Here is a 27,114-nt window from a genome sequence, read left to right as displayed (position 1 = left end):
CAAATTAAATGCTCAGTAAATATTTGAATAAATTTAAAAAAATATAATCTCCATTTACCCTGAATGTGTAAAAATGTTGCATATGAGAACTTCCCTACCACACAGTTTATGAAAGGAAAGTAGGCCTAACTAAACACACATAAGGCTGAAAAATATTCCGTTGCCTTGACTCAGTACACTCATCTTCCATTTTGTACAGAGACAGTCTCTAAATTTTTCCATACTTTTTAAAACTTTGAAAATTACATCCAAAAATTAGTAATAAAGTATACTCACTCAACATTTATCTGAAAATAGTAAATGACCCCTTGTTATACTGCATTAAATGCTAGGAATACAAATGTGAGGAAGACACACACAACCTTGGCCTGAGCTCAGAGATGAACAAGAAAAATGGGCAGCTAAACAAGCAATTATAATGTTTAATAAATGTCCTAATAGGTTAATCTGAAAGAGCAGGAAAAGGTGCCCAAACTAAACAGTAACGGAGGGCTTCCAGGAAGAAATGAAATGTAAGCTAAAATGAAGGAATAGGAGTTGACTATGCCCAGGATGAGGGAAAGGTAGAAGGAACATGTTGCAAAGCAAAAAGGTGGGAGATAACAAGGTACATTTGAGAGGCTGAAAGAAGTTCCTCCTGACTAAAGAATGACACAGAGGAATAAGAGAAGTAAGGCTAAAGAAATAAGCAGGAACCAAGACATGAACTACTTGTGTGCCTGCCACGTTAACGAGTTTGGATTTTATCCTATAAATGAATGAAATCCAATAAAGGGTTTTTAAGTAGAGAATTGACAAGATCAGATATTAATTAGAAGGGGGGGAAAAAAACCCTCATCCTGAATTCATGCTGTGGGAAATATAATGGAGAAGAGAAATAATGGATACAAGGAACCCAGATGAGAAGCTGCTGTAAAAAACAGAGACCTGGACCAGGAATGGCAAAGGAGTGGGAGTAACAAACGAATTTTTGCACTATTTAGGAGGTAGTACCAACAGATCTTAGTAATACATTAAAGGCAGAGTTTGAGCGAGAGGAAGAAGTAAAGAATTTATAGCACTATCAGTCACTAAGATGGCAGCTACTGTTGACAGCCAGGCTGGCAGATGGCAAGATAATGATTCCTATTTCGGAGGTGCTGAGTCACACTGAGACTGCTCTATGGGTCTAGAAGTCATGGGAAAGATAATGGCTACAGAGAGAACTTGGAAACTAATCAGCATACAGATAGTAACTGAAACACAGGTGTGGATGAGATCACACAGGATTAAACTGAGGTGTAGGAAGGGCTTAGGCTGGAAGTTGAAATGGTGAGGACTAGTATTTAAGAGATCTTTAGTTTTTGAAGCATGTTAAAGAACACACCAGTGTACATACTAAAAGCAACATGGGTAAAGTAGAAGCAGTATAAAGCTGGCTTTTAATTGTTCTAACCAAGATTCACATACTTAACTAAACAGATCCAAGAACACAAAACAAACACCCGCTATATAAGTCAGTTCATCTCAGGAGGAACACTATGGTTTGGAGGAAAAACTGGGTTCCAAAACAAGAGGATCTGGAGTTCTAAGTCTGGTTGTATCAACAACCAGCTCTGTGAAAAGGCATCTAAATCTCTGAATTTTGATGATATAACGTGAGCTCTCTAAAGATCCTTTGTAAGTCCAAGATTCAATGACTCTATTCAGATTATTCTACAGTCAAGCAAGATATACAAATAAGACTTGTATATCAGAAAGAATAGTATAAAATATGGACTTTGTATCCAGAGAAATCTGGGGATCCAATTAATCTCTTTCATTTATTAAATTGTGAAAACTTGGCAAGCTGCTTAATTTCTCTATGTATGCATCAATGAACCTGTCTCATAGAATTTTATAAATAAATGAAATAAAGTGCACATAAAATACTTCATACGGTGCCTGGTATGAAAAGAACATTTTGCAAATGTTAGCTATTATTACTGTTTTAAGTATCATTAGTAATAAACACTAAAATCCATACTATTATAAAATAGAACACTTCTAACACCATCAGCCATGGACAGCAGTGGCTACCACCTATTACAATATGATATGGTCAGAGAAAAGCAGAGACAGAATGGCTTAGGGTAGGGTGGGGGGTAGGTTTGGCCTCTGTACCTGGAGGTCCTGCAGCAGCTGCATCTTCCATGAGTTCTCCCTCTTCCAATTCCATGTTGTTATATTCCACATCATTTTCTCCAGACCTAAATATACACAAAATTCATCATGCTCATAGAGTAAAATACAATTAATGATTTGTCACAACTCAACAAATTTTATAATAGTGTATAGCTTTCTCCCTTGAAGATAGAATATTTCTAAATACAAAAAGGATCAGAAAGATTTTTGTCATATCACAAAATAAGTAGTGTTAATATTCAAGTAGCCTTTTAAAAATCTCAAGATACCATTGGCATTTAATTTTTAAAAAATTTAAATTTTAAAATGGCTTAAGAACCATTGTATGGCACAAGAACAGGGACACAGACCAGTGGAACAGAATCGAGAATCCAGATATAAAACCATCTTCATATAGCCATCTAATCTTTGACAAAGCAGACAAAAACATACTCTGGGGAAAAGAATCCTTATTCAATAAATGGTGCTGGGAAAACTGGATAGCCACATGTAGGAGACTGAAACAGGACCCACAGCTTTCACCTCTCACAAAAATCAAATCACAGTAGATAACAGACTTAAACCTTAGGTGTGAAACTATTAGAATTCTAGAAGAAAATGTGTGAAAGACTCTTATTAGACATTGGCCTAGGCAAAGAATTTATGAGGAAGACCCCAAAGGCAATCACAGCAACAACAAAAATAAATAAATGGGACCTGATTAAATTAAAAAGCTTCTGCACAGCCAAAGAAACTGTCACGAGAGTAGATAGATAACCTACAGAATGGGAAAAAATTTTTGCATGCCACACATCTGATAAAGGACTGATAACTAGAATCTATTTAGAACTCAGGAAAATCAGCAACAAAAAATCAAGCAACCCTATCAAAAAGTGGGCAAATGACATGAACAGAAATTTTTCAAAAGAAGACAGAAGAATAGCCAACAAACATGAAAAAATGCTCAACATCTCTAATTATTAGGGAAATGCAAATCAAAACCACAATGAGATATCACTTAACTCCAGTGAGAATGGCCTTTATCAAAAAGTCCCATAACAACAAATGTTGGCATGGATGCGGAGAGACAGGAACACTCATACACTGCTGGTGAGACTGCAAACTAGTGCAACCTCTGCAGAAAGCAATATGGAGATACCTTAAACAGATACAAGTAGACCTACCATTTGATCCAGCAATCCCATTATTGGGCATCTACCCAAAAGAACAAAAGACATTCTATAACAAAGATATCTGCACCCGAATGTTTACAGCAGCAAAATTCACAATTGCAAAGATGTGGAAACAACCCAAGTGCCCATCAATACATAAGTGGATTAATAAAATGTGGTATATGTATACCATGGAGTACTACTCAGCTATAAGAAATAATGGTGATATAGCACCTCTTGTATTTTCCTGGAAAGAGTTGGAACCCATTCTACTAAGTGAAGTATCCCAAGAATGGAAAAATAAGCACCACATGTACTCACCATCAGATTGGTTTCACTATCATCACCTAAGAGCACATTTAGGAATAACACTGATTGGGTGTCGGGCAGATCTGGGTGTCGGGCAGATGTGGGTGGCGGAGGGGATGGATGCATACATACATAATGAGTGCGATGCTCACTGTCTAGGGGATGGACACGTTTGAAACTCTGCCTCGGGGGTGGGGCGGGCAAGGGCAATACACGTAACCTAAACTTTTGTACCCTCACAGTATGCTGAAATAAAAAAAAAAAAAGAACCATTGTAAAAAGAGATTATAGCTTCAGAGAATTGGAAACCTAATGGTAGTGAACTAGGCTTAAAACACTATATACTAATATTTTTTTAAAAGCCCAAAGTACTGTATATGACTAAATATTCTTTTCTTAAAATATTTCAGAAAGGAGGATGCAGCTTCCTAGCGGACCTCACAAAGTCTCCCATACTAAAAAACACTCACTATTACTTTATTTTAAACAACAAAGTACTATTTGCAACAGTATAAATCAATGCTAGTTTTGGATATTCAAAGAAATCTCAAGATAAGTTCCCAGCTTGAAAGTATGAGGAGTTTTGTAGAACTATGCTCTAGTGAAACTGGTGAAAATTATTTCTAAACCATTTAAAGACTCTGGAAATAGTCTGAAGGGCACATGGCAAATGAAAAATATGTACTCAAGAAAAGCTGTACAAATATGGTAAAAACATTGCATACCTGCAGTATTTGAACCAAAACCACTCCTCTTCCCCTACTAATACAGAAATCCCACTCCAGACTGGTGCAGCCAAGAATGTAGGCCTCCCATTTCCAGTAGCTCCTGAGAGGAGGACTGTATTTCTGGGCGGGGCAAGACATCACCATTTCTCATTCTGTCCCCAGCTACCTGTTGCTGATGCTAAGGTCCAGGCACATGTGGCCAAAAGGTGAGAGCTCGCTTCTTCTGCCCAGACCACTCACGGAATAAAGAGTCTACTTGGGTATCGCATGATGAGAATACTGGGGGGCCCAGATCACCCCTGCCCCAGCTTATTCATAAGGTGGAGGTCCTAGGCCTGAAAAGGCAAGCTAAGAAGAGTTAAGGCTATAGTCCCCAACACCCATTTAGCTCATCTTCTAACATGGGAGAAGCATACCTCTGTCCCTACTCCAGCTTCAAAATGGTGGCTCAGAAATTTTTTCTGGGGAGACAAGCAGGCTATAGAACAAAACCTCAGAGAAACATACAGCACTACTAAAAGCATCAACAAAATACAGTCAGCCCTCTGTATCTATAGGTTCTGCATCCATGGATTCAAAAAAAATCAAGGATGAAAAATATTAAGAAAAAAAAATTGCTGGCTGGGAGTGGTGGCTCAAACCTGGAATCCCAAAGGTTTGGGAATCCAAGGTGGAAGGATCGCTTGAGGCCAGGAGTTTGAGACCAGCCTGGGCAATACAGCAAGACCTCATCTCTATTAAAAAAAAAAAAAAAAAAAAAGATTAGCTGAGTGTGGTGACATGTGCCTGTAGTCTCAGCTACTCGGGAGGCTGAGCTGGGAGGAACACTTAAGCCTAGGAATTCAAGGTAAGAGTGATCTATGCTCAGGCCACTATACAGGCATGAGTGACTAGAGCATGAAAATAAATAAAGTCTGTATTGAACATGCACAGACTTTTTCCCCTTATCATTATTCCCTAAACAATACAATAAAACAACTTACACAGCATTTACATTGTAGTAGGTACTATAAGTAATCCAGAGATGATTTAAAGTATATGGGAGGATGTTGATTGTTTATATGCAAACATTACACCATTTTATATAAGGGACTTGAGCATCCTCAGATTTTGGTATCCAAGGGAGGTCCTAGTATCCCCCACAGATACTAAGGGATGACTATATTAGCAAACAGGATCCAGCAACATGTAAAAACAACCATACACCATGACCAAGTGGGCTCTATCCTAGGAATGCAAGGTTGGTTTAAAATCCAAAAATCAACTAATGCAATATACCATATATGTCAACAGAGTAAAAACCAAAAACTCCAGAGTTTTTGACAAAATCCAACACACTTTCATGATAAAAATACTCAACAAAGTAGGAACAGAAGGGAACTTCCTAAACCTGATAAAGGGTGTCTACAAAAAACTCACAGTTAACATCATACTTGATGGGGAAAGACATGATGCCTTCCTCCTAAGATCAGGAATAAGACAAGGATGTCCACTCACACTAATTCAACAACTTTCTGGATATTCTGGCCGGAAAAATTAGGCAAGAAAAAGAAAAAGGTATCCAAGATTGGAAAAGTAAATCCAAGTCTATTCACAGATAAAATGACTGTATATAGAAAAATTCTAAAGAATCCACTAAAAAGCGATTAGAATAAATGAGTTCAGCAAGGTTGCAGGATACAAAATTAATAGACAAAAACCAATTGTATTTCTACATACTTATAAAGAACAATGCAAAAATGAAATTAGCTAGGCATAGTGGCTTGCATCTGTAATCCCAGCTACTAGGGAGACTAAGGACTGCTTAAGGGCAAGAGTTCAGGACCAGCCCAGGCAATATATTGAGATCCTATCTCTAAAACAAATTTTTTGGCAGGGTGTGGTGGCTCATGCCTGTAATCCTAGCACTCTGGGAGGCCAAGGTGGGAGGAGGACTGCTTGAGGTCAGGAGTTTGAGACCAGCCTGAGCAAGAGTGAGACCCCATCTCTACTTAAAAAAAAAAAAAAAAAAGATAGAAAAAATTAGCCAGGTCATGTGGTACCTGCCTGTACCTGTAGTCCTGGCTACTTGGGAGGCTGAGGCAGGAAGATGGCTTGAGCCCAGGAGTTTGAGGTTGCTGTGAGCTATGATGGTACCACTACACTTTACCCAGGATGAAGACAGCGAGACTCTGCCTCAAAATAAATAAATAAAATACATTTTTTTTTAAATTAGCTGGGCATGGTAAGGTGCACCCATAGTCTCAGCTGCTCACAGGAGGATGGCTTAAGCTCAGGAGTTAAAGGCTGCAGTGAGTGATGATCATGCCACTGTACTCCAGCCCAGGTCACAGAGTGAGACCCTCTCTCTTGGGGGAAAAAAAAAAATTAAAAAATCAATTCCATTTACAATAGCATGAAAAAACAAATTATTCAGGAATAAACTTAACAAAAGAAGTACCAAATACATATTCTGAAAACTACAAAACATTGTCGAAAGATTAAAAACTTTCACTTGGTAAAAGACCCTGTTAAGGAGATGAAAAGAAAAGATACCAAGTGGGAGAAAGTATTTGCAAAGCAGATATCTGACAAAGGACTAACATCTAGACTGTATAAAGAATTCTCAAAACTGAACAGTAGTTGCCATAGGTTGAGAGGGAGTTACTGTTTAACGGTTACGGAGTTTCAGTCTGAGAAGATTAAAAAAAGTTCTGGAGATAGATGATGGTGATGGTTGCACAAAAATGTGAATGTACTTGATGCCACTTCACTTAAAAATGGTTAAAATGATAAACTTCATGTTATGAATTTTTACCATTAAAAAACCTGAATAAACAAAAACAATCCAATTAGAAAAACATGAAGAAAAATTTCACCAACAAGGATATACATATGGTAAATTAAACAGATGAAACTATGTTCAGGGGCTGCGCACGGTGGCTCAAGCCTGTAATCCTAGTACTCTGGGAGGCTGAGGCAGGAGGATTGCTTAAGGTCAGGAGTTTGAAACCAGCCTAAGCAAGAGCAAGACCCGTCTCTACCAAAAATAGAAAAAATTAGCCCGGTGTGGTGGTGGGCACCTGTACTCTCAGCTACTTAGGGGACGGAGGATTGCTTGAGCCCAGGAGTTAGGGGAATGCAAATTAAAACCACAATGAAATATCACTAGAAACCTATCAGAATAGCTAAAATAAAAACTACTAACACCATTAAATGCTGGTCAGGATTTAGAGAAACTGGATCACTCATATACTGCTTGTAGGAATGTAAAACATTATAGCCATTCTGGAAAATTGGTAATTTCTTCAAAACCTAAACGTGTAATTACCATACAATCCAGCATTTACATTTATCAGAGAGAAATGAAGACTTATGTTGACACATAACCTGTACAAAACTGGAAACAATCCAGATGTCCTTCAATAGATGAATGGTTTAATAAACTGTAGTACATCCACAAGATAGAATACTACTCAGCAATAAAAAAAAAACAAAAACCATTAATTCCTAGATTATTAGTTATTACCTAGATGTATCTCCAGAGAACTATGCTGAGTGAAAAAAAGCCAAGCCCTTCAGGATACTTACCGTATGATTCAATTTATGTAACTTTAATTCTTTAAATGACAAAATTATAGAAACGGGGAACAGATGAGTGGTTGCTAGGGGTTAAGAAGAGGGCTCAGGTGGGAGGAAAGTGGGTGTGGCTATAAAAGGGCAACATGAGGGATTCTTATGGTGATAGAAATGTTCTATATCTTGACTATATCAATATCAATATTCTGATTGTGACGTTGTGCTACTGTTTGACAAGATGTTACCAATGGGAAAAACTGTGTAAAGAGTGTTGGGATCTCTGCATTATTTCTTACAACTGCATGTGAATCTACAAGTATCTCAAAATAAAAGGAAAAAAATAAACAGCAGGAAGAATACATACAGTACTATCATAGAAAGACCAATGAGGGAGAAGGTAGAGAAAAAGGAGAGAGAAGGAAAGAAAAGTCTGTTAAGTGACTGTGTTCTAGTTTAAAAAGCTACTTATAATGATCATTATCCAAACTGTATACCTATGTCCTCATCTCTAAAATGAAGAAATTAACCTTAATCTCTAAGATTTAATATTTTATGATTTCCCATGTGCCCAAAATAATGAAAGATTAATTGTGCTGTTATTTCTATGAATTATACAAAATAGTTTGAACTGAAATATTACTGCAGATGTATGTACATAGACAGAACATAAACTTTCTATTAGAAAAAGGACTAAAAAGTCAATCTAATGAAAGGTTGTAATGGAAGTTTTACATAAAATCCAACTTGCCTTTAGAACAATTTTGGAATAAAGTGAAAAGATATAACAAAGAAATTAATTCAGACAGAACTACATGTTTAAGTCATCAGCAAGTCGGATTTCACTTTAGAGAATCACTATCTAAAGGAATCAACCGTAAATTTTCCATCTTGATTCAAATGAACCAGTTCTATTTTACATCTCTAAAAATCTCACTATAACAATGACTTCTGTTTCAGAGATTTAGGTACCTTGGCTTCACATTTTAACTAGCTAACCCATTTTAGACAATTTGCTATATATGCTAAAGGAGGAATATTAAGTAAAAATGTTCTATTTTGAGGAACTTATTTGTGAGAATGAAGGGGAGTCAAACAGGGTGTTAAAATTCTCACCTTACTCTTTTGTGAAATAGCTGATGCCTGCACTGGGACAAAGAAAGTACAAGATGAACTTCAAATGTCCAGTAGTACTAGAAAGTAAAAAAGTGCTTTAAAAATGATGGGGACATTGCAAAAGAACACAGGAGTTAGCTATAACAAGTTCCCACTGGACAAATGTGAGCTTATTTGTGCAATAAAATAAATAATAGCAGTAAAGGATGAAACCATTTAATTATATGAAAATCCACAAGTCTATACTAATCAATTAATCAATTAATGGGATGGGAAAGCTCTTCCTTAAATTCCAACCAATGAATGTAGAAAGAATGGAATTAGAAAATTATCATTTGCCAATAAACATAGTAATCGTTTTCAAGCAAGAATCATTAACAGATGTTAAAATTAGTAAGCAAAAGCAGGATGAGAAATAGTGTATTTACAGTCTCACAGTATGTCCCCCAAAAATATTTATTAATTACAAAGGGAAAGTAGTAATTTTAGAGAAACCTGGCAGATGCTAAGTCAACCAAGTGATCAAAATTAACCACCAGTAATGGGATACACTGACATCATGTGCTCCCCCCACTCCACTAGGATGCACTAAAAAGGACACATCATCAATTCTGTAGTATTCCTGCCACAAATGCATAAACTCAGTCTAATCATGAGGAAACTTCAGATTAATCTAAATTGAGGGGCTTTCTATAAAATAACAATTCTGTATTTTTCAAAACCGGTAGTCATGAAAAACAAATTTTTTAAAAAATTCAGATTGAAGCAGACTGAAGAGATTTAAGACCTAACACAACATGTGATCCTGGAATAGATCCTGAAGCAGACAAAGAACATTACTGGCAAAATTTTTTTTTTTTTTTTTTTTGAGACAGAGTCTCACTTTGTTGCCCAGGCTAGAGTGAGTGCCGTGGCGTCAGCCTAGCTCACAGCAACCTCGCAACCTCAGACTCCTGGGCTTAAGCAATCCTACTGCCTCAGCCTCCCGAGTAGCTGGGACTACAGGCATGCGCCACTATGCCCGGCTAATTTTTTCTATATATGTTTTTAGTTGTCCATATAATTTCTTTCTATTTTTAGTAGAGACGGGGTCTCGCTCTTGCTCAGGCTGGTCTCGAACTCCTGACCTTGAGCGATCCACCCGCCTCGGCCTCCCAGAGTGCTAGGATTACAGGCGTGAGCCACCGCGCCCGGCTAAAATTTTTAATATACTATTACACCAATGTTAATTTCCTAATTTTGATAACCGTACCATAGTTATGTAAAAAATATCCTTGTTTATAGAAAGTACACTATGAGAAGTGTATTCACTTAATCTCAAGTGTCTCAGAAAAAAATTATATACAGAGAAAAGAAACATAAAGCAAAATATTAACATTTGGGGAAGGAATCTGTGTGAAGGGTATATGGAAATTCTAAGTAATATTTTCGCAACTTTTCTTAAGTATAAAATAATTCCAAAATTAAAAGTTAAGAGTTAAAACAGGCCAGACCCGATAGCTCATGCCTGTAATATGTCAGCACTTTGGGAGGCTGAGGTGGGAAGATCACTTGAGGCCAGGAGTTCAAGATGAGCCTGGGCAACATGGCAAGACCCTGTCTCTACAAAAAAATACAAAAATCAGCCAGGCGTGGTGATGCACACCTGGTAGTCCCAGCTCCTCAGGAGGCTGAGGCAGGAAGATCACCTGAGCCTGGGAAATAGAACGAGGGATTGTCTCAAAAAAAAAAAAAAAAAATTAAAAATTAAAACAAAAATTCTGGGCTTAAAACTCAGAGGAGAGAGGGAGAAAACTGGCTATTGATTCTTTCAGAAAATGGCTGAATATCCCCACTTTTAAGCCTGAGTTAGTTAATATGATTCTAATAATTACCACTTAAACAGTGGTATTTATAGTGGTAGTTAACGTGGGATACTCACATAGTTTCTTCATCGATGTCATTTTCCTCTGTGTTACTTGTTGCTGTGGAACTAGCAGAGGAACTGCTGCCATCAAGGTGATTTACTTCATCTTCACCAACAAGATCTAGATCCAGATCGCCATCTGACAGTTCATGCTACATTGAGGCAAAGAAAACAAGATTTCTATTCCAAATATTTCCACTCAGTTGAACAGCCTCTACCCAGCCCATGAACCAAGCACCAAAGAAAAAAGTTACCAGATTTCTATTCTCTGCTCCTGTGCTTAGGCAGCTGAGCCCTGTAGAGAAATTCACACAACCACACTGACTGGTACTACTACTAATTTATGGTTGCCAACTTCAACTGGGCCCTCAATGTTACTGGAAACACTTCATATGTTCCATGTCAGCTTCCAGTAAGATTTCTCACAGAGTAACAAGTTCTGCCTAATCTTTATCATCCTGAAGGTCATTAAGTAACACTATCATCTATCTGCACAGAAAAAATACAAGCTAATAAGCATAAAGTTCCCCAGCTTTCAGCTGCCTTATCCATAAACTCCACCCTTCCTTTTACTCAGTTAACTGCTACACCTGAGTGCTCCATGCCAGCCACTATTATCTCCTTAGTCATCAATGCATTTAACTTTATCCTCAATCTCTCTCCCCACTGGCTCCTTCATTTTAACATAAAACTGAAGTCACTCCTCTTTTTTTTTTTTTCCACACAGGGTCTCACTTTGCCACTTGGGCTAGAGTGCTGTGGTGTCATCATAACTCACTGAACCTCAAACTCCTTGGTTGAAGTGATCCTCCTGCCTCAACCTATGGAGTAGCTAGGACTGCAGCTGCATTACACCATGTCCAGTTAATTTTTTGTAAAGATGGGGTCCTGCTATTTTGCTCAGGCCCGTCCTGAACTCCTGGCCTCAAGCGATCCTCCCACCTTAGCCTCCCACAGTGCTAGGATTACAGGCATGAGCCACAATGTCTAGCCTCTCATCTTTAAAAATAGAAACTACTAAAAAAAACCCTTCATTATCTCTGCAACTCTCCTCCCATTTTACTTAAAAATAGCAACCAATTCTTGAATTCTTATTCTGGTTGTCATTTAGCTGGAACAAAACCTGGCAGTCTCCCAAATCCTAAATCATTCTACCTATATAGGCAATGATAATATACCTACTAGTTTCAGTGAATGGAAACAAACATATTTTTAAAATCCACAATTTATACAGTTTGGTTTCTAGAATGTCCACCACAGTCTGTTTTATAAAATGAATAGTTTTCTGCAATAAACTAATTTTTAGAACCTTAAAATGCTTTGATTCAACAACTGCTGACTTATACATAAGGGCATACAGACAATAATGAAAATCAATGAACAAGATTTTCAGCCCACTGTATCAATCAATACATTATATGTTAAAAGCCATGATCCTATAGTTTGTCTTATCAAACACACAAAAAATCTAAAACTGGCCTAATTATTACATGATAATCTTCATTCTGAATCTTCTCCTCATCTTCTTCATCCTCTTTGGCCTCCCTTACAGAAGCTGTAGCAGGACCACTCTCAAGAAGCATGTCAGAACATGCAGACTTCTTAGCTCGTGTATCCGAAGCATCATCATTTTGGGGGCTATGATGATTATCTGGTGGTGACAAATCTCTTGATTTTTGAGTTCGAGACAGCTCAATAGTAAGTCTCTTTTAAAACAAGAACACAAATAAAAGGTCATAAGCAGTGCCTCACTGGCACAGTAAAAAATGGTACAAGTAAAAAAAAAAAAAAAAAAATTAAATCCAGATGTTCCTAAAACCATTTCTCTCAATCCCTCCTGCCTTTTGACTATGAAAAAATCTGTGACAAAGATAAATTATCCTATTTATTCTTATCCTCCTTCTTTCATATCCAGCCCAAGCTACACTGATAATTAGCAAACTGTATAGTGAATATACACAGTTTTAAAAACTACACTTAGTATGAAAATCTCTGAAAGTATGTACTTGTTTATATATTCATATTTTCCTCCCTTATCTATTGACCACTCTCAGCACTCCAAACCTCCACATCCCAAGTTTCATTAGGGGAAAAGAAACATTCCTTACATAATTTAGTTTATTATTGTAAAATAAAAATTCATTAACTGATCTTCCCCAGTGCTCATTCAACAACAGTGCGAGTTCAAGATGGGGCAACTTTCAATTATTCTATAGTTTAGAGTCCTCTAAAGATAGCCTGTGGAAGAGAAATACCTAAGTAATTGAGAGAAACACAAAGAGTTTACCTAAAACTAGAGCAATATTGTGCAATACAACTTCATGCAATGATGGAAATGTCCTTTATCTGCAATGCCTAATACAAGCACTTGAAATGAGGCTACGGCAACCAAGGAACTATTAATAAATTTTTAATTATGTTCAATTTACATAGCCATATATGGTTAGTGGCTACTGAATTGGACAGTGCAGAACTAAAGGCTCAAGGGGAATAGCATAACTGGATTTTTTTTAACAAAATTACAAACAATAAATATCCAAAATCTAATTACAAATGTAACAAGCCAAAAGGAAAGCACAAAACACTAAACCAGAAATAGATGTTACTTCCTTACCTCTTTAAGGTTGTTTATTTGTTGGATATAACTAGTCTGTGCAGCTTCCAACTGAGAAATATACCAATGCTGGTCCCGACATTTTTGAAAGAAGGTTGGTGAACGTACCTGAAACCTTAAAAGAATAGCTCCACATAAAAAATAATCCAAACAGTAAAACATAACCTAGCCTTGAATCTACAATTATAAATTCTGCAATTGTGGTTAATTTGATTATGTTATATAAGGCCAAAATTCAAATGAACTCAAAGCTCCTGGTATTCACTATTTATATATGTAGTCTGCAAATTATGACATAAGGTCATAAGGTTCTGAAAAGTCAGCTGTCCAACTCAATCTGTACTTTTCTAATGTCTCCGAAAGAGTTACTTATATGCTCTAAATAAATTATATCCTCAATCCCTTCAGACAGCAGCTTAAAATCAAAACACCCTTGGCCGGGCGCAGTAGCTCATATGCCTATAATGCTAGCACTCCGGGAGGCTGAGGAGGGAGGATCACTTGAGGTCAGGAGTTGGAGATTAACCTGAGCAAGAGCAAGACCCCATCTCTACTAAAAATAGAAAAAATTAGCCGGGTGTGGTGGTGCTTGCCTGTGGTCCGAGCTACTCGGGAGGCTGAGGCAGGAGGATCGCTTAAGCCCAGGAGTTTGAAGTTGCTGTGAGCTACGCTGACACCGTGGCACTTTAGCCCAGTCAACAGAGCAAGACTCTGTCTCAAAACAAACAACAACAAAAAAAATCCCTCCCTATATTATTAATACGATATGGTGTGTCTCAGCTAGAATTAGGGATGAAAGGGTACTGTTTTTATATTAAATGATATTAATGGATAAATGATAGGATCTTGATCTATCCAAAGTTACTGCCCTTTTTTGGAGACAGGGTCTGGCTCTTTTGCCTGGGCTAGAGTCGTCATAGCTTATTGCAACCTCAAGCTCCTGAACTCAAGTGATCCTTCTTGCATAGCCTGCCAAGTAGCTGCCACCATATCTGGCTAATTTTTCTATTTTTTGTAGAGACAGGGTCTTGCTATGTTGCTCAGGCTGGTTTCGAACTCCTGGCCTCAAGCAATCCTCCTGCCTTGGCCTCCCAAAGTGCTAGGATTACAGGCATGGACCACCATGCCCAGCTGTTATTTGTATTTTTAAAAAACTAATACCTATTAAAGCAAACAAACCTCTACCTTTGTTACAGAGCCTAACATGATTACATTAATAGTGAAAACATTTGCAGTGCATGTATAAAGGTGTTTTTGTGGAAAACGAGAACCAGAGGTGAGACTAATTTGGAAGTCTACATCTCTTACCCCTTCCAGCCCTTCCACCCTACCATTCCTTACCACTCTTATGTTAGCTACCATTTAGTTTTTTCTAGGACTTTGCACCTAGTGTAAGAAACGACTAACCATCTAATAGTTATCTGCAGCAGATATCTAATTTTAGTCAAGGATACTCATTCATGCGAGGGTAGAGATGATTCACTGAATCATCATCTAAGTGGATAACTACCTAGGACAGTAATCATTAGAAAGATATTAGAGTAAGACCTTCAAATGAGTTATTTTCTTTGAATGACTAATGAAACTGTGGGTCAACCCTGCACATTATTTTTAATATTTGTGCCATTAAAACAAAAGCAAGAAGCAGGTAAAATTTAATTTTCTCTTTCAATGAAAAGAGTAAAATAAATATATTTATTTATATAAAGTTACAGAAAAGCCTTAAATAACTTTCTAATTAGTACACATAAAATTCCCCTGGAATCTTGAACTAAATGAAGTTTAAATTTTGAACAATCTCTCATTAAATAAATATTATGAGTAATAGGATAATTAGAAGGCTCCTCCATGAACCCCACAGCAATTTATTTATCCCACTATTACAACATTATTTTATAGAGTAAATTCTGTTTTTATCTGCCCATTTCATCATGAGTTCCTTCAGGACAAAAGCATGTCTACTCTTTTTTTATTATCAGCCCAGTGTCAGGCACAGGGTACAGACTCAAGAAATGCTGCTGAATAAATAATTAAATCACAACAGGAATATGTTCCTGAACTAATATACAAGTCTATAAATAAAGGTTTTGTTATAAACAGGGATGGCCTAATTAAAAAACTACAGGCCAGGTTAAAGAGCATTGAAAAAAGAAAATTCTCTGACACAGCCAGCAGAAAGATTTAACATTACTATGATTCCAATGAGGAAAAGACTAAGGATATAAAAAATGGCTCTCTTGTAGGTTGGTAAAATTGATGTTTGAGTAACTTTGCAATCCTCTCTATAGATGAAGCATGAAATAGGAACCAATTATTTCTCTTGGTGAATAATTAAAAACCAAAACAAAAGCCTGAAAAGTTATAAAATAGAACTAAAATAATCCCTCTAAAAAAAATGACAAAAATATGAATGTATTTCCCAACTTTGAAGATCATATCCCTTTTTTCACTTCTTTACACTCCCAGAAAAGCCATGAAAAATGTACCTAATAGTAAACATTGATATGATAGCAACTCATTTATCTAGCATGTTCAAGAACAATGACCTCAAAAAAGTGACATTTAGGAGTATATTTGCAGTCCCCAAGCTCCCCAGGAGGCGGCCCAGGATGTCAGTGGCCTGTTAGGAACTAGGCCAAGCATCACTGCCTGAGCTCCGCCTCCTGCTCCCATCCCCCACCTCTGTCGTCAGCGGAAAAGTTTTCTTCCATGAAACTTAGGACTCAGGCCACACAGCAGGAGGTAAGCGGCAGGTGAGGGAGCAGAAACTTCATCTGTATTTACAGCGGCTCCCTGAGAAGCCTTCCCCACATCTGTAGAAAAATTGCCTTCCATGAAATCAATCCCTGATGCCAAAAAGGTTGGGACTGCTACAGATCACTCCCAAGGAAAAAAACTTTTAAAATTGTTTTGATGGAAACTTTTTAAATTGTTAAGTACTCTGAAACTTCTCAGTTCAGAACATATTTGAACATCTTTTTTTAAATACTCAGGTTCCCATTTTGATCATCAAATTATAACATAAGGATGCCCAAAAACTTCTAACCTGCAAAGGATACCTCAGCATTAAATATCACTGTTGTTTTATAGTGTTCATATTCTCTGCTTTCTTGCAAATAACATACCAACGACAAAAACTGTTGGTTTTCAACTATCTTCGTTTCTATTCCCTTACTTTTAATTTGCTGTTATACTGAAAGAACTGAAAGTCATTTTATAAAATTAAGTGTGTAAAACCAGTCACCCAAATAGTATATAAACTGTCAAGTCAAAAGAAAAGAAGCACTTGATCCCTCACTATCCTCAGATTTCCAAATGGTTAGGTTGCTAAAAGTTTAATAGATAAATGGAATATTACTACATTTCTTGGAAACAGCAGTTTCCTTTTTTTTCCTTTGAGACAGGGTTTCACTATGTTGCCTAGGATGGTCTTTAATTCCTGGGCTCAAGAGATCCTCCCACCTCAACCTCCCGAGTAGCTGGGACTACAAGCCCGTACCCAGTTTAGTAGTTTCCTTTTTAACGAAATTACTAACTAGATGTCAAATTATTGACTTTTATTATACACTGATTACAAAGGACTCCTGAAATGAAACAAGTAAATGTTAAGATTATAGTTAGTATGAATTTCAATATTCATCTTTGTTAAATGGATGGACTTTGAAATAAACATTTTTTATTGTCTGTTTTTTCCTTTTAACTGTCACTGACTTGAAGTTCAGAAATAAAGTTCTGATATTATTCTTCCACAATAAAAAAACCACAGTATCAAATGCTTCTCTCTTACCTTAAAATCACTGTATCATTTTGCCGATTCAAGTATCCTTCATTTGCAAGTAAGTCCAAACGGAAAAACCTATTATAGCCCCAGCATTCTCCAACTTCAAAGTCAGATGCAAATTCTCGAATGATATTTTTGGTAGGATCATTGCAGGACTGGTGAACCATCTCTACACGATATTCATATCTAAAATTGAAAACCAGACCATTACTATTTTGTTAGTAAAGGAAGAATAAAAGACAGACTCATTTAAACATCATTGATATACAGTTACATTTCCTTTAGAAAGGATTGTATCATTTATAAAAACAGCAGTATTTTGAATGGGTACCGAAAACATAACTGGCACTAGGTCCTTTTTTCCTCATAAAAATGTTTACCGATATATCAAGCATAAAACATCTCAAAAAATAAATCTTATATAAACAAATACTTCAAAGTTATTTTTGTTTTACAAATGCAAGACTTTTTCTATACATTATTTACATTTCCTCAGATATGAATGTTCTGTCATTTCTATTACTCTGAGGTTTATCATCATGCAATTTTAAAATATAAATTTTAAAACAATTTATAAAGCAACTTATTGTATACTCAGAAATTCAAGGCTATACAATTTTTTAATAGAAAATATGGGGAGGTTAGAGGAGGAGATGGGTAAATTCACACCTAACAGGTACAATACACACTATCTGGGGGATGGGCACACTTTGACTCAAAAGGTACAAAGGCAGCTTATGCAACCAAAATGTTTGTACTCCCTTAATATTCTGAAATAAATAAAAAAAATATTGAGAAAGCCAATATATTCTGATCTCCATATCCTACTGTATAGAATTCTCAGGTCTACAAAAAGATAAAGTGTATAAACTTCCATGCATTAAAGGACATTATCAAAAAAATGAAAAGACAACCTACCAAATGGGAGAAACTATTTGCAAACCGTATCTCTTATAACGCTTTAGTATCTAGGAATTCTTATAAGTCAAAAATAAAGAGACAAAATACTCAATTAAAAAATGGACAATGGACATAAATTGACATTTCTCCAAAGAAGATACACCAACAGCCGAGAAGTACATGAAAAGATGTTTAACTTCACTGGTCATTAAGGAGATGCAAATCAAAACCATAATAAAATACCACTTTATACCCCCTAGGATAACTGTAATTAAAAACAGAAAATAACTACTGATATCAAGGATGTAGGGGAATACAAATCTTCCTACATCGCTGGTGGAAATATAAAATGATGCAGCTACTGTGAGAAAGTTCAGCAGGTCCTCAAAAAGTTAAACACAGAATTACCATATAACTCAGCAACTCCACAACTAGGTATATATATTCAAAAGAAATAAAAATATATGCCCACATAGAAACTTGGATGTGAATATTCATAGCAGTATTCACGACAGCCAAAAGGTTGAAACACAAACGTTCATCAACAGATGAATAAACAAACTGTGATATATACATACAATGGTGTATTATTCAGCCATATAAAGGAATGAAGTTCTGATACATGCTTCAACATGGGGTAACCTTGAAAACACTATGCCAAATGAAAGAAACAAAAAGGGGCCGGATCCCACTAAGCAACATCCACATCCATTCCGGAAATTGGGCAGGGCTACTAAAGCGCCAGAGCCCAGTGGCGCTGGAAATCGCTGTTGGAGACTTTAAGTTTGCCACAGTTTACAAGGCCAGAGATAAATTGTCACCATTAAGAAAATCGAACTTGGACATAGATCAGAACCTAAAGATGTTCCTTGAAGCTTTTGGACATAAATCTAATATTAGCCTTGTCTTTGACTTTATGGAAACTGATCTAGAGGATATAATAAAGCATGATAGTCCTGTGTTGACACCATCACACAGGAAAGCTTACGTGTTGATGACTCTTCAAAGGTTAGAATATTTACATCAATACAGGATCCTACATAAGGATCTGAAACCAAACAACTTGTTGCTAGATGAATATGGAGTTCTAAAACTGGCAGATTTTGGCCTGGCCAAATCATTGGGGAGTCCCAGTAGGCTTATACACATCAGTCTGTAATCAGGTGGTATCAGGCCCCTGAGTTACTATTTGGAGACAGAATGTATGGTGTAGGTATAGACGTGTGGGCTGTTGGATGTATATTAGCAGAGTTGCTTTTAAGGGTTCCTTTTTTGCCAGGAGATTCACACCTCGATCAGCTGACAGGAATATCTGAAACTTTGGGCACACCAACTGAGGAACAGTGGCCTGACATGTGCAGTCTTCAACATTATGTGACATTTAAGAGTTTTCCTGGAATGCCACTGCAATACATGCTCATTGCAGCAAGAGACAACTTGCTTGATCTCACAGAAGGCTTTATTATTCAATCTATGTACTAGAATTACAGTCACACAGGAACTGAAAACTAAGTATTTCAGTAATTGGCCAGGGCCAACACCTGGATATCAATTGCCAAGACCAAATTGTCCTGTGGAAACCTTAAAGGAGCAGTCACATCCAGCTATGGCAACAAAATGGAAAAGAACAGAGAGGCCTTGGGACAAGGAGGATTGCCCAACAAACCAATTTTTTAGTAAAAGAGAACACTGGTTAATATTTTACTACTAAAGGAAAGAGTACAAAAGGTAAATACTGGAAAAATAATAAACATTAAGTAAATGCTGTAGAAGGAATTTGTAAATATTCTATACATGTAAAATATGCAAAACTGTGCGTTATTTTTACTAAAATCATAAAATCTTTTTTGTAAAATATCCAGAACAGTTAAATCCAGAGAGAAAACAGAATAGTAGCTGCATAGGGATAGGGCAAGGATGAAATAGGAAATGTTTACTTAATGGGTACAGGGTATTCTGGGGTGATAGAAATATTTTGAAACTACGGAGAGATGTGGTTGCACAACATTGTGAATGTGCTAAATTACACTGAACTGTGGATTTAAAAATGGTTAGTGTCCTATGAATTTCAACTCAGAAAATTTCTACTTACCTCTATTTAAAAAATGAGTATTGTGAAAACTCAAGACTCACAGAGAAATAATCAAGGATACTAAAAATCTGGGGGGAAAAAACTAATGAAAATGGTCATATATGTCCAGGATCAAGTACAGGTAAAAGCTTGAAATTAATATAAAATAGTTTTCAAGAAAATCAGTAATCTTATAAGACATTTTTTTATACTGCTCTACATCATATCATGTGAATGGCATATAATATTTAAGACAAAAAGATTCTTTCATCTTCATTGGTGTTTTGTTTTTGTTTTTGTTTTTTCGAGACAGAGTCTTGCTGTGCTGCCCAGGCTAGAAGGCCCTGGTGTCAGCCTAGCTTACAGCAACCTCCAACTCCTAGGCTCAAGCGATCCTCCTGCCCCAGCCTCCCGAGGAGCTGGGACTACAGGTGTGTGCCACCACACCCCAGCTAATTTATTCTATTCATTGGTTCTTTAAAATCACGACAGACAGACCTGTTTTTAATAAACATAGCATTAAAGTTAAATTACCTACGAAGCATCTCAACCCCAACTTTATATAAAACTAAAAGCTTAAATTTGAATGTTACAACTTAAATTCTTTCCTTGTACAAATTGAAAGTCTGAATAAATTTAACAGGACTGTGAACTTTTCTAGGGAAAGTTTTACTTACTCTTTGAACCAGCAGTTCCCAACCTTTTTGACACCACAGACTGGTTTCATGGAAGACTTTTCCACGGAGTGGGGTGGGGAGCTCTCGGGATGATTCAAGCACATTACACTTATTTTGCAGTCAAACCTCTCTGCTAATGATAATCTGTATTTGCAGCTGCTCCCCAGCACTAGCATCACCACCTGGTCTCCACATCAGATCATCAAGCATTAGATTCTCATAAGGAGTGCACAACCTAGATCTCTCGCATGTGCAGTTTATAGGAGGGTTCAGCTCCTATGAGACTCTAATGCCCCCACTGCTGATCGGACAAGAGGCAGAGCTTAAGCAGTGAGTGATGCGAGCACAGGGAGCAGCTGTAAATACAGATGAAGCTTGGCTGGTCCAACAGTCCCTTACCTCCTTATGTGCAGCCTGGTTCCTAACAGGCCTGGGGGTTGGGGATGGCAGCTTTAACTCAAGGAAATCCCCTTCTCTAAAAAACAGTCACCCAGCAAAATACTGTTAAGAGTCAACTGCAGGCCGGGCGCGGTGGCTCACGCCTGTAATCCTAGCACTCTGGGAGGCCGAGGTGGGCGGATCGTTTGCGCTCAGGAGTTCGAGACCAGCCTGAGCAAGAGCGAGACCCCATCTCTACTAAAAATAGAAAGAAATTATATGGACAGCTAAAAATATATATAGAAAAAATTAGCCGGGCATAGTGGCGCATGCCTGTAGTCCCAGCTACTCGGGAGGCTGAGACAGGAGGATCGCTTGAGCTCAGGAGTTTGAGGTTGCTGTGAGCTAGGCTGACGCCACGGCACTCACTCTAGCCTGGGCAACAGAGTGAGACTCTGTCTCCAAAAAAAAAAAAAAAAAAAAGAGTCAACTGCAGGATGTCACTCATGGGCAAATTTCCCCTGAAATCCTACACATGTGTATAGAAACACATATCTTTATAAAGATATTTAAGCATAATGAAATTATGCAAGCACTTCTGCAGAGACCCAGCTGATATTAACACCTACCAGACTATGATATAATGATTTAAGTTTTTATTTCATATTTTGGCAGTTAAACCAACCCACTGTTAAACTCTGAATTCTAAAGTTGAATGACATTTCAATATTTAATGAAAAAGTATTCAGTACTCGTCTCTAGGCTTACTGAAAAATGAATTAACAGATAAGGTAATCTGTTTTTATCAGAATACAATAATCATATTAAGGTATTTAGATAACATCTAGCAATGCAAAATTTCTGATCTTTTTCAAACATAGTATCCCGAATGATATTACTTCATCATTAATGATACTGTTATTACTGTTTAATAAGACAATGTGAACTTAAACTCCTGAAGTGTATATGGTCAATAATAACAGCATCAAAATGAAACCAGCACCAAAGGCAATAGAATTGTCACAAAATCTATGTATCAGGTCCTAAAGTAGAATTTTCCCAAGCCAAGAAATAGTGGCAGATCAGGAAACAGATTAACCAAGAGATAAAGGGAGGCCTAAGATTTAATAGTAAGAAGGATATAAACAAAATCTTATTTATTTTTTTTTTCCAGACAGAGTCTCACTCTGCTGTCCGGGCTAGAGTGCCGTGGCAAATATCAGCCTAGCTCACAGCAACCTCAAACTCAAGCAATCCTTCTGCCTCAGGCTCCCGAGTAGCTGGGACTACAGGCATGCGCCACCATGCCCAGCTAATTTTTTTCTATATATTTTTAGTTGTCCAGCTAATTTCTTTCTATTTTTAGTAGGAACAGGGGTCTCGCTCTTGCTCAGGCTGGTCTCGAACTCCTGAGCTCAAAGGATCCACCCTCCTTAGCCTCCCAGAGTGCTAGGATTACAAGCGTGAGCCACCACGCCCAGTCTAAACAAAATCTTATGATGGCTGAATTTCTCAAAGTTTGGCCCAAGATCAACTCAAAAGACCTTGGTGGTTAAGAACGAAGGACAGAAAAATCTGTTGAACCCAGATTTTTCAGTCCCAGTGCTAAACTTGAGTGAATTACTTAAGTAAGCCATTGTATTCCCACCTATGAAACGGGAGTGATACTAGAACCTTTAGTTCCCAAGGTAGTAGTGAAGGGAACATGAAATATGTAAGGCATAGTGCGCCTGACACAAATATTCCGCAAATGTTAGTTGTTGTAATAATATACGTTAGTCCAATGTTTCACATCACACAGCAGATTTGGAACAGAGCTATGATGAAAACACACTTAAAATCCACAAGTCTAGAATGTTTTCCATTCCACCAGCAATACTCATACTTTGACTCATCAGTGGTGGCAAGGATATTCTTCATCAAGGTGAGTCTATGCCAAAGGTCCTTGAAGTGTAAGTTTTATATCCGTGGTGGACAGTTCTTATGGTTCTTTGAGGAATCCACACAGCCAAAACCATCTTCATAAAAATAATGTTATTTGCCCTTTTCACTATTTATATTGCACTAATGGTGCAAAAGCAACGGCAGTTAAAACATACCAGTCCTTCTCCATACTGCTGGAGTAAATAAATAAATAAATAAATAAAATAAAATAACATAACATACCAGTCTTATTCACTGCCATACACTTTCAGAAGGGAAAAAAAAGCCAATGTCTCTCAAAACTGTCTTTGATGAAGCAATAAAAATAATTAATGCTATCAAACCTCAACTCTTGAGTGTCACAAAATGGGAAATACATGTAAAATACTTGTGCTGCACAGTGATGTACAATGGTGGTCACATGGAAATCACTTTGTTCAACTAAGTTGGAATCTGAATTAATTGCTATTTTTGATGAAATAACAAATTGAAAGAATACCTGACAGAGGGGTATTCAGTTGTGGATATCTGACAGATATTTTCTGGACCAAAATTACTAAGAAAAACTGTCAGTTTTGTTGCCAATGATAAAACACAAATCTTCAAGTGAAAAAATAATTCTGGAAAATGCGCCACCATGGTTTAAAAGCTTTCCAATATTTCAAGACTGTTCTGATAAAAATGGTAAAAACAATGAATGTGATAATTGATATTATATAATGAAACACATCAACTACTATTTAGTAAACCATTATTTTCCAAATTATCAATGCATGATGTTAACAAAATCATGAATGGGTAAAAGATCCATTCAAAGTACAAGAGAGGCCAGGTATAGTGGCTCACACCTGTAATCCCAGCACTCTGGGAGGCCAAGACTGGAGGACTGCCTCAGGCCAGGAGTTCAAGACCAATCTGGGCAACACAGTGAGACTCCATCTCTATTTTCAAACAAAAGGTACAAAGTACAAGATAGACCAACAGAATTTTGGTTGTTTTTTGATTTAATAGCTTTACAGAAATAAAACTGAAACATATTTGAAGTGTACAGTTTGATAAGTTTTTATATCACCACAATCAAGATACTAAATACCAGCCTGAGCAAGAGTGAGACCCTGTCTCTACTAAAATTAGAAAGAAATTATCTGGCCAACTAAAATATATACATAGAAAAAAAAAAAATTAGCCGGGCATGGTGGTGCATGCCTGTAGTCCCAGCTACCCGGGAGGCTGAGGCAGTAGGATCGTTTAAGCCCAGGAGTTTGAGGTTGCTGTGAGCTAGGCTGATGCCACGGCACTCACTCTAGCCCCGGCAACAAAGCGAGACTCTGTCTCAAAAAAAAAAAAAAAAAAGATACTAAACATATCTACCATCCCCCAAAGTTCCCTCTGCCTTTTGTAATCCAGCTCTCAGCCCTGCCTGTCGCCCCCTGTCCAAGCAACCACACATCTGCATTCAGTCAATACAGATTAATCTGCATGTCCCAGAGTTTTCTATAAGCAGAATCATGCACATGTACTCTTTTTTTGGTCTAGTTTCTTTCACTAAGAATAATTAATTTAAAATTCATTCATGTTATTATATGTATCAATAGTTCATTTCTTTTTATTGCTGAGTGGTATTCCATATGGACATATCAAAATTTGTTTATCCAATCATCTGTTGATGGAAATTAGGGTTGATTGTATTTGGCTATTACAAATAAACCTACTATGAACATTTGTGTAAAAGTCTTTGAATGACATATAGTTTCTTTTCTCATAGGTAAATATCTAGGAGTGGATTACCTAGGTTATGCAGTAAGTGTATATTTAACTTTTCAACAAATCACCAAATGGTTAATGAGAGTGCTTATACATTTTCCATTTCAGACAGGAATGTATGAGAATTCAAATTTTTCCACATCATTGTCAACAGCTGGTACACTCTTTTAAATTTTAGCCACTCTAATAGAGAGTATGGGTATTGTATTGAGGTTAAATTTCCATTTCCCTAAAGACTAACGAGAGGTTGGGTGTGGAGGCTTATGCCTATAATTCCAGCACTTTGGGAGGTGGAGGCAGGAGGATCACCTGAGGCCAGGAGTTCAAGACCAGCCTATGCAACAAAGGGAGACCCCATCTCTATTTAAAAAAAAAAAAATTTAAAAATTAGCTGGGCATGGTGGCACATACCTGTAGTCCTAGCTACTTGGGAGGCTGAGGCAAGAGGATTGCTTGAGCCCAGGAGCTGGACATTGCAGTTAGCTATGATTGGGCCACTGCACTCCAGCATGGGCAACAGATAGAGCAAGACTCGTTCTCCAAAAAAAAAAAAAAAAAAAAGGAAAGAAAAAGGACTGATGACATTAAACATCTTTCATAGTCATCCATATATCTCCATATATCTTCTTCAGTGAGGTATCTGAAAAATCTTTTGCCTATTTGAGGAGGGAAGGTTGTTTATTTTTTTTGTTAAGTTTTGAGAGTTCCTTATATATTCTGGATACAAATCCATTATCAGATCAATGTTTTAGAAAGATTTTCTCCCAGTCTGTGCCTGGTCTTCATTCCATTAATGCTGTATTCTGAAAAGGAGATATTCATAACTTTCATGAAGTTTACTTTATAAATTTGTTTTTTTATAGACTGTACTTTTGAGTTGTATATAAACTATCATTGCCTAATTCAAAGTTACAGATTTTCTGTTTTCTTCTGTAAAAATTATAGTTTTAGGATTTTAAGTCTATCATCAATTTTGAGTTAATTTATGTATATGGTATGAGGTATGACTCCAAGTTTTTTTTTTGCATATGGATACTGAAATGTTCAAGCACCATTTGTTGAAAAGACTATCTTCTCTCGGCAGCACTGCCTTTGCATCTTCACCAAAAATCAGTTGTCCTTACATATGTAGATTTGTCACAGAACTGTTATAGTCTACTGATCTATTTGTGTATTCTTACACTAATACTATGCTATTCTGATTACTGTAGCTTATATAATTCTTAGAAATCAGATAGTTACCTCTGAAATTTTGTTTTCTTTTGACTTCAACAATTTTCTCTAATGCTGTTCTGTTTTTTATTTCATTGGATTCTGCTTTGATCTTTATTATTTCCTTTCTTCTGCTTACTTTTCATCTAACTTGGTCTTCTTTTTTCTAGTCTATGAAAAGCAGAAATTGAGGTCACTGATTTGAGCCTCTCATTTATATAGGCATTTAGTGCTATAAATTTCTACCTTCCAACCACATTAGCAACTATACTACACTAAAAATTCTGGTAGTGTTTTCATTTTCATTTAGTTAAAAATACTTTGTAAAAATCGCTTATGATTTCCTCTTTGATCTAGGGGTTATTTAGAAGTATTATTTAGTTTTCAAATATTAATACTTCAGCATTTTAAAAATATCTGTGACAAACTTAGGATTTAATTCCATTATTGGTCAGTGAACATACTTGGAATGAGTTGAATCCTTTTGACTTTATTGAGACATGTTTTAAGCTCAGAATATGGCTACATCTAGGTAAATGTTCTATATGCACTTAAGAATAATTTGTATTCTGCTACTGATGGATGGAACATTCTATAAATGTAAATCAGCTCAGGTTCACTGACAGTGTTATTCAAGTATACTATATCCTTAAAGATTTTCTGCCCATTTACTATTACATTGATTGAGAAAAAGGTATTTGTCTATTACTCTTTGTAGTTCTATCAGGTTTTCCTTCCCATATTTTTTAAGATCTGTTATCAGGGGCATAAACATAAATGTTTAGAATTATATCCTCTTCTTTAACTGATCCTTTTATCACTGTGAAATGATCTACTTTATCTCTGGTAATATTCTTTGAAATCTA

General features: G+C 36.7%; 1 protein-coding gene and 1 pseudogene across 4 annotated transcripts in view; one reads left to right on the top strand and one right to left on the bottom strand.

The window, feature by feature from the left end:
- Positions 1-27,114, bottom strand: part of TRIM37 (tripartite motif containing 37) — a 136,922-nt gene that overhangs the window by 47,798 nt on the left and 62,010 nt on the right. For all 4 annotated transcript variants that reach the window (XM_069481109.1, XM_069481112.1, XM_069481110.1 and 1 more), the window contains 5 exons: positions 17,330-17,509; positions 13,543-13,657; positions 12,419-12,634; positions 10,944-11,080; positions 2,143-2,228 (listed from right to left, as the gene is read on the bottom strand). In XM_069481109.1, the coding sequence (XP_069337210.1) occupies positions 2,143-2,228; positions 10,944-11,080; positions 12,419-12,634; positions 13,543-13,657; positions 17,330-17,509 (734 nt within the window). The remainder of the gene's footprint in view (positions 1-2,142; positions 2,229-10,943; positions 11,081-12,418; positions 12,635-13,542; positions 13,658-17,329; positions 17,510-27,114) is intronic.
- On the top strand, positions 18,999-19,900 carry LOC138391419 (cyclin-dependent kinase 7 pseudogene; annotated as a pseudogene).

This window comes from Eulemur rufifrons, chromosome 9, assembly GCF_041146395.1.
Source record: "Eulemur rufifrons isolate Redbay chromosome 9, OSU_ERuf_1, whole genome shotgun sequence".
Lineage (NCBI taxonomy): Eukaryota > Metazoa > Chordata > Mammalia > Primates > Lemuridae > Eulemur > Eulemur rufifrons.
The sequence above is the reverse complement of the archived record's forward strand: the minus strand, read 5'-3'. Positions and strand labels throughout refer to the sequence as shown.